We start from the raw sequence: 12,400 nt of genomic DNA on the forward strand, positions 1-12,400 counted from the left end.
TACCCGATGTCGTTTGGCAGGGCTGACGGGGACCTGTGGACCTGTGGGAAGTGTCATACAGACGTTGGACCTCCCGTCCAGATTACGGCGGGAGACCCGTGAAAGGTTAGATCGCTCCTCTCAAAAGGCTCCGAAAAAGCCTAAGGGCCGCTCCACATGACGATGGTTATCGTCATTGCTGCTTCGTTCGTGCTAAGGAAGGTACAAAAATGACAACAAAGGTATTTGAAATATTGAGTACGGTACCGAATGGGTACACACGTCTCAGCTATAGCGGTAAGAATCCTGTAGGCTGACAGCAGTCAATGCAGTAAAAACCGTAGGCAGTTCTAGTCCATTGAGTCAGCCACTGCGCCTGGACACCAGCCTCTATAAACCATGAACGCATATTTGCGCGAAGTGCACTTCATCCAGCTTTTTATTACTCCATATATGTTATACAGAACTTCCATGTGTGCGTCGATAAATCCCCAAATTAGATATATCATTCGCGAGACAATATATCAGAGTAGCACAAACTGCTCCTCGCTTACTCCGCACTGTTCGGCAGTCACAGGCTTGAAGGTTTTCTTCACAAAGTCGTTAAACTTGGGAATTGTACACGGAGCCGGGCAGCCAGTTATACGAACAGGAACTCGCTTTTCGGTCCCTTTCCTGTAGAATACTTCAATCTGACGTTCATTTTGACCACTCGGCTTTTTAACCTCGAAGAAAATTGTGGAGCCGTAAGGAGGTCGTTCCTTTAAAGTGCTATTGTTCAGACTAAACATGACAGCGATTACATTTAGATCGTGATAAGAATACAGGTGGAGATTCTTTTTCGTGACGTCACTTTCGGGGATATCCAACGGAGCAAATCCTTTCATGCCAGGCACTGTCTTTGATCCTCGTGGACTGAAGAAGCTCTGCACCTTTTCAGCGATGTCTCTGTAATAATAATCATAAAATAATAATAATTATTATTATTGTGGACATTTTTATAGTTATTATAATAATCATTACTTAACTGACACGCAATGATTAGTGTGACATCTAGAGGATGTCCGCCTGGCCATATAACTGGCCATTTGTAAAGAATTAAAAAAAAAAGCCCTGTATAACTAGGCAACCGCCTGCCCCGCAGTTTTGAAGCAGGGCGACAACAAGAACTACCTGGTAAATTCGTAGTGGTCGGAGAGCTCCAAGAGGACGCGCTCGCTCGGCAGAACTTTTACCAAGGAAACACAACTGTTCAGGAGCTGCAAAATCCAGGATCTAGAAGGATCCTTGTGTTCTTGGTAGCAGCTATGCGCATGAGCTGGTCAACTGATTGATCGGTGAACCAACCACACACATGCTTCGAGAGACTTAGGGCCAGTTCTCACTTGGCGACGCCCGACGCGGCGTCGTGAGCGGGCGGCGGAAATAGACGCGCATTTCCGGAGCCGGGAGAGGAGGGAGGTCGAGCCAAAAAACTGCTATGCCGACATACTTTCACGACATCGGCGAGAGCTGCCGAGAACGACAGCTGGCGACCAATTAGGTGACACAGAAAGGTCACGCCTCCTGATTTTTCGTCTGCTTTGGACGGCGGAATGCCACTGTGGTGGGAACATGAAAATCGTGCGCGCTGACGCGGCGGCGGAAATGCGCCTCTACTTCCGCCGCCCGCTGACGCCGCCGCGTCGGGCGTCGCCAAGTGAGAACTGGCCCTTACAGTACGCCGAGTTGAACTGAAAATTTCTGTTGTGCACGACTTCTGCAAATCTTTCTTACGATATTCTTCTGCTTCTTTGGCTTTCTCTTGAGTAGGTTCACATAGAACTGGCCAACCATGTTTTATTTTTTATTTTTCTTGTGAAATTTCTACGTGTACACTTACTTTATATCACCAGAAAATGCTTTGGCATTGTCACAGCGAAACGAGCGTGCTGTGGTATGAACCCAAAACTACAGACAGTCAAAAGCTTGAAACTGTGTGTGGGGGGGGGGGGGCATCTGGCCACCACTCAAAACATACAGATGTCAAACTGAAACCAAAACTACACGTGCTCAGAAAGGGCAACCAACTTCGGCGGCAATCGGAGACATCAATTTTTGAAACCGACACCGAAACTACAGACGGCCAAAACCTAAAAGCTAGTGGGCGCTTGGTGGGAATTTCAGGCCGAAACCAAAACTACACATGGTCAGAAACCAACCAATCTACCTGACGCTCTAACGCGGCAAGCAACCTGGGTGACGGACTGATCGTGACGTCAACCCGATCGGAAAATGCTATTAAATGTCATCGGATGTTATTGCGCGTTATTAAATTTCATTTGCGTGTTATTATATGTCATTGCGTGTTATTAAACATCGTTGCGTGTCATTCAAATGCTACTAAATGTGCATCCAGGTGTCTATCAAACACTATTGACACATGAGTTCCCATTGTTTAACTGTGTTAACCGTTACCTTATCCTGGCAGCGCGAGTTATTGAAACCTGGGAACCCATTGTTCCCAGGTATCTTATCGTGCGTGTTGCATGTAACCTGAGCGGCCCACTGTTACGTACTGCCATATCTATCACTACTATGTTGGTCACAAGTAAGGTGCTCTTCCAGAGCCCTCAAGGGTTACGTTCAAGTAGTTGCATGTGTGCAACAGCACATACCTTGTCTAAGTTTCGAGTAAGGTAAATCGAAATCTTGCAGTTCATGTGTTTCGGTCATAAATTATGTTTTTCGAAACGTTTCAGGGTTACATTCAAACAGCACTATGTTTGTAACAGTCCATGTTTTTTCTCAGGTTTAAGTAAGGTTTAAGGCTGTTGTATTCTGGCAATGCAACAAAAGCTTGTGTTGCATTCAAGTGGTATCATGTGTACAAAAACTTGTTTTATGCCTTCCCTATAGCAAAAAGCACTAGAATCATTCTGGTGTTTTTGGTGGCTGTGATTTAGGACATTCCTTGTATCGTCAACTGATTTCTTCTCTGATGTTACCATCAGAATTCCCTGGTATTCCTACTGTCTGTTCTCTGATGTTCCACACTAGGACCTCTGATGTGTGTGCTCTGGTGTTGCACACCAGTATCTCTGGTGAGTAGTAGAGGGGCAAGGATTAAATCGACATGGATAGATTCGACCATCGCTACCCTCTGATATCGGAAGATATTTGGAGCAGGATACTTTCCGCCCAAGGAGGAGCGCGAGCCAAGACCGCCCCCGCGCGTTTCGCGGCCGCGCGTAGAGAGGGGTTTCCTTCTCGCGCTTGAACATGCATGAACATGCAAAATACATCTTATTCCCTTTCCACATCTTTTAATACATCCCCGAGCGGGGAGTTTTAATCGTCATTTACCAACGATCAACTCACCTATCAACTTTCTACACAAAATGGGAGCTGCATGGAAGCTTTTCACTCGATGTTTTGGAAAGGAATATGATGATGAGCGGGAGACGGCGGACGAGAAAAAATGGCGACTTAAACAAGAAATATATGAAGCAAAAGCAGAAGCTGTGAGGAGGTTCCTCGCACACGAGCGTCTTATACAAATGAAGCGTCGTTCCGCAAAAAGTCAAGACGATCAAATCGATTGGTGAGATGTACAACAAATCCATTTCTCACACTATCACTTATTCATTGTCTCATTTACTTTTGCATCGTGATGTCTGACGCAGGTCGATTTGCTTTTATCCACCCTGCAAGGGTTATTATTTGCGGTCCTTCCATGTCGGGTAAAACCTATCTCGTTCGTAACATTTTAAGAAATCTTACAGTTGTAGCGGGCCGTGGACAATAACGAAGATGGCCACGCGCCTGAAGCACCTGCCTCAGTTCCACCGGCGCGGCCATGGAGATAGGCCACCGTCATCGCCGCTCCGTGGCATACCATCATCGCCGGTCGGGGCTCATGTAGAGGAAGACCACCGTCCTCTACATTTGGTGACCCGAACAACGAACACCATGTTCGGAGCAATTCGGCTCTTTACTATCCCAAATTCCTGATGACGCCTTCGACGAGCACTACCACAGCGCCCTATACTTGGACCCACCGCCTGCAAACCCCACCGTTAACGTACCCGGCGCCTTTCTACCTGCGGCCTCACTGTCCAGCACGGCCCGCCCACCTCTGCAGCCGTGCAGCATTTCACCGTCCGGCTCACGACGACAGCATCACGTCTGCCCTTCTCCTGTCGACTGACGCGCCGACGCTCACGTACTGCCCCCCTCCACGGTACCGATTCGGACGACCATGCAACGCTCCGACCGGTCACTCGTCATACGATCCTCTAACCAACCATCGCTTGACGGATCCCGGGGACAGCCCTGCGCTGTGCACGGACCCCGGCACACTCACTACCCGCCACTTCCCTTCCGCCTCTCGACGCACATTCGCAGCCGGCCGCGACAACGGAGCAAAGTGCTCGCCTGCTGGTTTCGGCAGTCGCGGCCGCCGACGCCACGGCCCGCATTAGCCAGCGTCTCGGCAGTCTTCACGGCAATCCTCACGGGTACGCAGCATCATTTCCTGGGACCCTATGAGCTCACGCTCCCGTGCCGGTTGCGGCACCCCAGGCCACGACTCTCACGCCCAACGATTCGCCCTTCATCTGCCTCGCTCATCGAGAGCTTCACGCAACGGGTATTGTGCCGTCCCACGAATTCGTCCTGTAGTGCACGTCATCCACGGCCGCTCTCGCTCTCTCCCTCCGGTATAGACGTGATTCTTCCATCTTTCTTATCGCCGCTCCGCGTCTGAGGGGGGAGCCCTGTAGCGGGCCGTGGACAATAACGAAGATGGCCACGCGCCTGAAGCACCTGCCTCAGTTCCACCGGCGCGGCCATGGAGATAGGCCACGGTCATCGCCGCTCCGTGGCATACCATCATCGCCGGTCGGGGCTCATGTAGAGGAAGACCACCGTCCTCTACACAGTATTCACTGTAGTCCCAGAGCAAATCTTTTACGTTAGCAAATATGATGCGACCTGGCAAAATGAATTCGCAAATGATGTTACATTTCAGAAAGAGCTACCAAAGACATGGGATGAGAGCGTGCCTACTTTGATTATAGTCGACGATCTCATGACTGAGAAGAATGTGATGCAAGAAATGGTTCATCTCTATACGAGAGCATCACATCATAAGAACGCATCCATTGTTTTTCTTTGTCAGTACTTATTTCACAACGACGTCAACTATAGAACATTATCTCACAATAGCACATATATAATATTATTTAATAATTTAAGGTCACGCACGCAGCTGGAACTTTTAGGACGCCAGATCTTCGGCAAAGCTCAATTACCATACTTTATCAGTGCATTTGAGCAGGCAATAGAGAAACCATTTGGTTATCTAGTGATTGACCTACACCCTCTGACGCAGTCTCAATTTCGTCTGCGAACAGGCATTACTGGAAACGTTCGACAGTTTGTTTTCTTGCCAAAATGAAAACTCTGCGTCATCATTTAACTTTTCTAAAAGTCCTTGCAACATGTACTACGATAGGAGTTTAATTTCATCAAATCCTTGTACATCAGCCATTGTACCGTCAAAGCAAATCGTTCACTGGGCTTCATGGTTGATCCGAGCTTGGATGGCAACCGAGATAAGGTCGGATGTTATTGTCTAGCCAATGAGATGGATTCGATGACCACAATCCACCACAACGACAGCGTCGCAGATGCTCATCATATTGTATAAAGAAAGTTCTGGGTGGTGGCTTCAATGTCTTCACAAGAGGAAGATCCCCCGTCAGGAGACAATCAGAATCTTAACAACGAATCACATTTTTTTAGAGAGGGAAAAATGGGAAAACTTTCTATACATACAATCGTCCTCGGAGACCGCGTAGCACTTCTGCGCTTCCATCGTCGACTGTGAGGAGGATGTTGAAAAGGAATCCGATGGAGAGGATGTGCATACTATCCCTATTGGTTACGTTTTTCCTTAGTTTGCAATTGGTTGTTTATTACAAAGACTTTTGCTACAAGTGGATTTCTCTAGCCCGCCCCCACATCAACATTTTCACCCTATAAATTCGAGCATGGCGTGCAGTGTTTCTCCAACAAGTTCTGTTGCCCTGGTTGCAGTGCTTGTTTCATTTTGCCTGCCAAATTTTGTTTGGTGTGTGCTGCCCTCCTGCTCAAGTTCCAGGCCAAATTTTGTTTGGTGTGCTGCCTCCTGCTCAAGTTCGAGACCAAAGCTTGTTTGTTGTGTTGCCTCCTCCCCAAGTTTCTTACTAGACCTGCTGAGAGTGAGTATTTTTCTTGATTTATCTTCAGATATTATAACTGAGACCTTTCCATTTTCTTTTTTTATTTAGTGCCTCGCTGTGGAATTTGTGGGTATGATGGTATTGAACAATTAATACAACGTATTGAGGAGAGGGAGCAAGCTTTGCAAATTGATGTTGGTGGTGTGGAAGCGAATCATCCGGAGTGGGAATTGGATTTAAATATGTTACTGAATGATGGACTGTTTGATTCGGATACTCCAATAGATGCCATTCAAAATGACAATTTTGCCGAATTAAACAACCCATTACCACCAGAGCCAAATGTCGATCAGGTACAAGAGCTCTCAGAACATATTAGAGGTGCCCACCCCGGCGTTGAAGTTCCATACCTACCATTCTTTCTAACTCAGAGTGCATTTGGTGGTCATAATAGATGTTTTGTGCTGTTTGCTTCTCCACATGATGACAGTGTGGAAGATCCAATCGATTATGTTCTTTTGTATCAGCATGATATAGTACGAATGTTGCAGGATCAGTGTATACCTGTCCGATTTTATATGCGACTAATTTTGCACATGGTGAAAGAAGTAGGTGACAATATCACAACTAACATTGCATACATATCAACAACATCACAAGAGATACATAATCTTTCAGATATAATGGTTGCACTAAATGAGAGCTTTTCTGAACTCTCGCAAAACGTGGAAAACTATCAACGAGTTGGTAGTGGGTTTGTTTCCAGGGATGTTTTGGAACTTGAGGTAACTATCACCAAATTAAAGAAGAAGCGCATTGGGTGTAAAACAGCTATACCCGATGAGTTGAAAAAAAGATGGAAGACAATTACCAATGTGGACACTCCACCCAACGCCCCTCACGAGTGCTTTAAATATAACACATTGGCTTTGTTGCATCCTCAGAAGAGGCGTAAAAATAATTGGCAAACATATACAAAATACTTGGAAAATTGTGAGTCAAATCCTATTGCTCGTGTGAGGTGGTGGCCTGAGGGTCCAGTCTCATATTCTGATATAGATCTCTGGGAAAATCGTAATCAAGTTGGTGTGTTTATTTACAAGTATGAAGATGGGACATTCATGCCTCTCGCATACCAAAAACGGAATTCTGTGATAGTGTTAAGTTGTTGGAAGTGAATGATCACTTTTTTGGTATCAGAAATTTCAATGCTCTGATGAGTCGTAACGGTCGGGTATTCTGCGAGAAATGTACTCGTGGATTTTGTACAAATGATTCGCTAATCAGGCATCGTCGTGTGTGTAGGAACTTGAAGGAAGTCATCTTACAGTTCCCACCACCGGGCAAAAATATAATAAAATTTAATCAATATTTCAATATGTTCGCCTATCCTTATGTGATAGGACTTGACACTGAGTCCATTCTGGACCCTAATACAGCAGTCAAAAATGCCGTACAACGCCACGTAATGAGTTCATTTTGTGCAGTTCTAGTACGAACTCACGACTCGCAGATCATTGCAAAAGATGTATATTTGGGACCTGATGCTGGTTCCAAGTGTGTAGAATATCTCATGCTTCTACACGACATCGCAGCAATGTATAACAGCGAACCAGCACCTATAATATTCTCAGCTGAGCAAGAGAGTAAACACAATGCAGCCATTCAGTGCGAGTACTGCGGTGTTCTCTTTGATCAAGCTCACCCTAAAACTTGTCATCATGACCACAGTAGGTATGATGGCCCAAACTTTTTGGCCTCTTTGTGCAACCAATGCAACGTTGGTTGTGCAAATAAAGGTAAGATACCAGTGTTGGTACACAATTTGGCCTATGACATCAGTTCTCTGCTTCGTGGTTTCCACGACATGAAATGGAAAACACCACCCAAACTTATTGCAACAAGTAGTGAAAAAATACGGAACTTTGAGTATGGTAATTTCATTTTCCGTGACACTACTCAATATTTGAATCAATCAGTGTCCTGTCTTGTTGACAGTTTAATGGTTTCTGAGGGTGTTCAAGCATTCAAGTGTCTGAAGCAGGTATATGGCGAAGATTTTCTTCGTCTGACTCGGAAAGGTGTCTTTCCATATTCCTACATTAAGAGCTTTGATGTGTACAAAGAGGAAAGTCTTCCACCTAAGGAAGCTTTTTTTAATGATCTAACTAGGACACCTGTGAGCGACGATGACTATGCCTATGCACAGGATATATTTAATCACTTTTCTTGCAGGACCCTCACCGATTACAACAACCTTTATTTGTTATGTGACACACTGTTATTGTTGGATGTAATGCAGCATTTTAGGTTTCTATCCATGAAGACGTATGGGTTGGAAGTGCTTCGCTTTGTGAGTTTCCCAGGTTTCAGCTGGCAAGCCGCTCTGAAGCACACTTCGGCGGAAATAGAGCTCTTCACTGATGAAGAAATGTACCGTACGATTGAGGGCTCCATTCGTGGAGGTATTTGCCAACAATCGAAACGCTATGCTCGAGCTAACAATAAGGATTGCCCTGATTACGATGAAGAAAGACCATCGAGCTATTTGGCCTACTATGATGCCAATTCTTTGTATGGTGGTTGTCTCACAAAGTGCCTTCCAGTTGGAGGGTTCGAATGGGTGCCTGAAGAAAAGTTCTCGAGTATCGATTTTGTTAATCACCCAGAGGATGCAGCTATCGGTTATATATATGTATGCGATCTAGTATACCCTCCAGAGTTGCATGAGAAGACACGGTATTTCCCGCTGGCGCCGCTCAAGCAGAAGGTGGACTCAAGTTGGCTGTCAACGTACCAACATCAACTAATTGAGCAGCTTAATTACAGGACATCCGCTCAAGAGAAGTTGCTTCTCACATGTATGGACAAAACAGGGTATGTTGTGCACTATCGCTTGCTGGGGTTGTACTATAGATTGGGTATGAAAGTGAGCAAGATCCATAAAATACTACAATTCAAGCAGAGCAAGATATTTGAACCATATATCATGATGAACATTGAGCGTCGTAGAGCAGCACAAACAGAGTTTGAGAAGAGCTTGATGAAGCTCTCTATAAATAGTATCTTTGGAAGAAGTCTTCTTAATCCTTCTCGTTTCAGGAACATTAAGGTAGCCTTTAGTCTAGAGGAAGCTGAGCGGTACAGCAGTTCAAATGACTGTGTTCACTTCGAAATTCTCTCTGAGAATTGTGTGCTGTACGAATTGAAAAAAAGAACTATCAAATGTAACTTCCCATTGCAGATTGGATTCTGCGTGCTTGAGCACTCGAAGTATGTCATGTATGAGTTCCTCTATTGTACTCTACAGAGCAAGCTCTCCTGTACAGTCATTCCCATGTACACGGACACTGATAGTTTTATCCTAGAGTTGATGACTGACGATTATGAAGGTGAACTGAAGAAAATTGCAGATGAACATCTGGACCTGTCATCATATCCTGGAGATCATGCATTGTACAGTGACAAAAATAAGGGTAAGTTGTTTAGATTCAAGTGTGAGACCGGTGGTCGTATAATTGAGGAGGTAGTTGCTCTAAAGGCTAAAATGTATTCGATAAAGTTGGTTGGCGATGATCAAATAGCTAGAGCAAAAGGAGTGAAGAAGGATATACTTCGCAAGCATTTGCTTCATGATGTGTACAAAAATGTGTTGTTCAATAGTGAAAAGGTATCTCATGTGCAAAGATCAATATGTAGCAAACGTCAGTGCATGTATACCTTGGAGAATACCAAGCTTGCTCTCATGCCCTATGATGATAAACGTTATCAATTCAATGCCATCGATTCATACCCTTATGGAAGTTGTCAAATCAAGGAACAAAATGTGTGAGTATGTTTCATTCTCATGTTTTAATTGCCATCCTGTAGCATCTTTGTTGTCTTGTATGTTTCTTCCGTTTCAGGTGTGAAGGTTTTTCCGCTGGGGTTTTCTCCTTCACACAGATTGGCAACACAATTGGCAACATAATTGGCAATCCCCCCTAGCACCATTGGCTTTAATTGGCATTACTAAGCATCATTGGCTTTAATTGGCATTAATAAAATATTTTTCACTTGTACAAATGTGTATGTCTATTGCTTGCATGTCTTCAGGAGGAAAGTATGCTATGTTAAGTGCGGTAGGAAAACTCCCCGCTCGGGGATGTATTAAAAGATGTGGAAAGGGAATAAGATGTATTTTGCATGTTCATGCATGTTCAAACGCGAGAAGGAAACCCCTCTCTACGCGCGGCCGCGAAACGCGCGGGGGCGGTCTTGGCTCGCGCTCCTCCTTGGGCGGAAAGTATCCTGCTCCAAATATCCTCCGATATCAGAGGGTAGCGATGGTCGAATCTATCCATGTCGATTTAATCCTTGCCCCTCTACTACTCTGGTGTTCTGTGACGCTCCACTGTTGAACATTATGATGTCTCATCTCGTTATGTACTGGTTCAATCCCGTGATGTACTTGGTCCGTCAGGAACCTCACAATGCACTAAAAGCTGTGCATAGCTGTAGATGTGTGTGTGTCAGAGAGAGAGAGAGAGAGAGAAAGCAGGACAGTGCAAGAGCGTCACCACAGTACGAACACGGTGTTAGTGCTGTCCTGTTTGTTTTTCTCTAAGTGTTCAAAACTATGCACAGCTTTCAGAGCCTCGTGAAGGGAGGAGAGGAGCCAAGTACCTCACGGGATCGAATGCGTGAAACAGCATAATGTTCAATAGTCGAGCATCATAAAACATCACGAAGGGATCCTGCCATGCATACACGAATGTGCAACATTCAACCAACACGGTCTGCTCGTTATTCTGGTACTAAAGCTGCTTGGGAAGCTGCTTGGGATCATTAATGTTAGCGACTCATCAAACCAGTCAACAATACAAGAAGACATCAAAGGTTTCTTTCTACTGCAAAGGTGTCCCAGCTGTTAGCAGGCTACTAATTGTTTGCATATAGTATATACTGAGAATCAGAAATGGGAACAGACAAGCACGTGTGGCTTTCGGTTGCTGCTTCCGTCTATCTTAATCAGCTCTGCTCTCCATTCTTGGTCCACGGCTGGGTGACGGCGAGAGCGAAGACGGCGACTACCGTCCCACGTGGAGGCTCGGTCGCAGGAGCTAGGCCCTCGTCGATCCGACTCTTTGCTCGCCACATCGTCGTCGGGTGCCCCTCTCTTCGGTCAGCCGCAGCCACTTGGGCCTCTATGTCCTAACTTCGGTTGCCACGACGTTAGGGCTGTTGGAAGGAGACTCCGGAGAGGAACCCTCAGGTTGAAGGTGGGTTCCAGGTATCAATGCGCCGCCGTCCATCTTCCTCCGGGCATCCCTCCAGACTCCCGCTCTGGATTGCATATCGATGAGTCTCCGCTGGTTCAGACCCTCGACGCAAACTACTACGACTAATTGTTACGGCCAACCCTCACTTTCTTCTCACTCTCTCTTCCTCTCCAAGTCATCCCATGTTTATGTAACCTTCCCGCGACATGTCACAGTCCGGGTCAGTCACGTACGCAAAGCCAAGAACACATGTGCGTCCGACACTGCATTCTAAGAACGCTGTATTTTCCATTCTTTCCGTTAACATACAGTTATGCTGCCCTTCTACACAAGGCCGCCTCTAGCGGAAAACAAAACTGTCTAAGGGGGATCAGATGTCACCTTTCCCACGGAGAGACACTGCTTACATGTCAACCAAAGTTTTATGGCTTTCAACTGTGGGGGAACACGAACTATTGGGACCGTTTGAAACTAACAGGGCGCGCTGTCCCTTTGATGCGAGAAAATTAGAAAAAGTTTCGCAAACCGATTTTTATCGAAAAGCCCAGCAACATTGCAGCAACAATGCCATGCAATATTCATGTTATGTTGCTAATGACCGCTTTTTTGTTATGCTGCAACGACGTTATTAAAATAACATTGCGAAAAATATAATAATTTATTTATTTATTTATTTGAAAGATACTGCCGGCCATCTCTTGATGGCCATGGCAGAGGAGGCGAGTACACTACATACAACACATACAACATACAGCTATACACAGTGCAAAATGTCAAGCGTTAAACATCTGAAGGCAAGAAAGAAAGTTAGTCTACAAGACCTTGTAAAAACTGGGTTGATGATGAAATTTGTGTAACACAAGAGGGCAATTTGTTCCATTCTCGTACTGTGCGAGGAAAAAAAGAAAATTTAAACACATCTTTATTGCAACGAAACTCACGGATTAATTTACT

General features: G+C 45.4%; 1 protein-coding gene across 1 annotated transcript in view; it reads right to left on the reverse strand.

Annotated features, from left to right (window-relative positions):
• Positions 1-400: 400 nt before the first annotated feature.
• The window catches only part of LOC135365809 (prostatic acid phosphatase-like), a 35,805-nt gene continuing 23,805 nt past the window's right edge, over positions 401-12,400 (reverse strand). The window contains exon 4 of the mRNA XM_064598522.1: positions 401-927. Within this exon, the coding sequence (XP_064454592.1) occupies positions 504-927 (424 nt within the window). The 3' untranslated portion in view covers positions 401-503. The remainder of the gene's footprint in view (positions 928-12,400) is intronic.

Source organism: Ornithodoros turicata, chromosome 8, assembly GCF_037126465.1.
Source record: "Ornithodoros turicata isolate Travis chromosome 8, ASM3712646v1, whole genome shotgun sequence".
NCBI lineage: Eukaryota > Metazoa > Arthropoda > Arachnida > Ixodida > Argasidae > Ornithodoros > Ornithodoros turicata.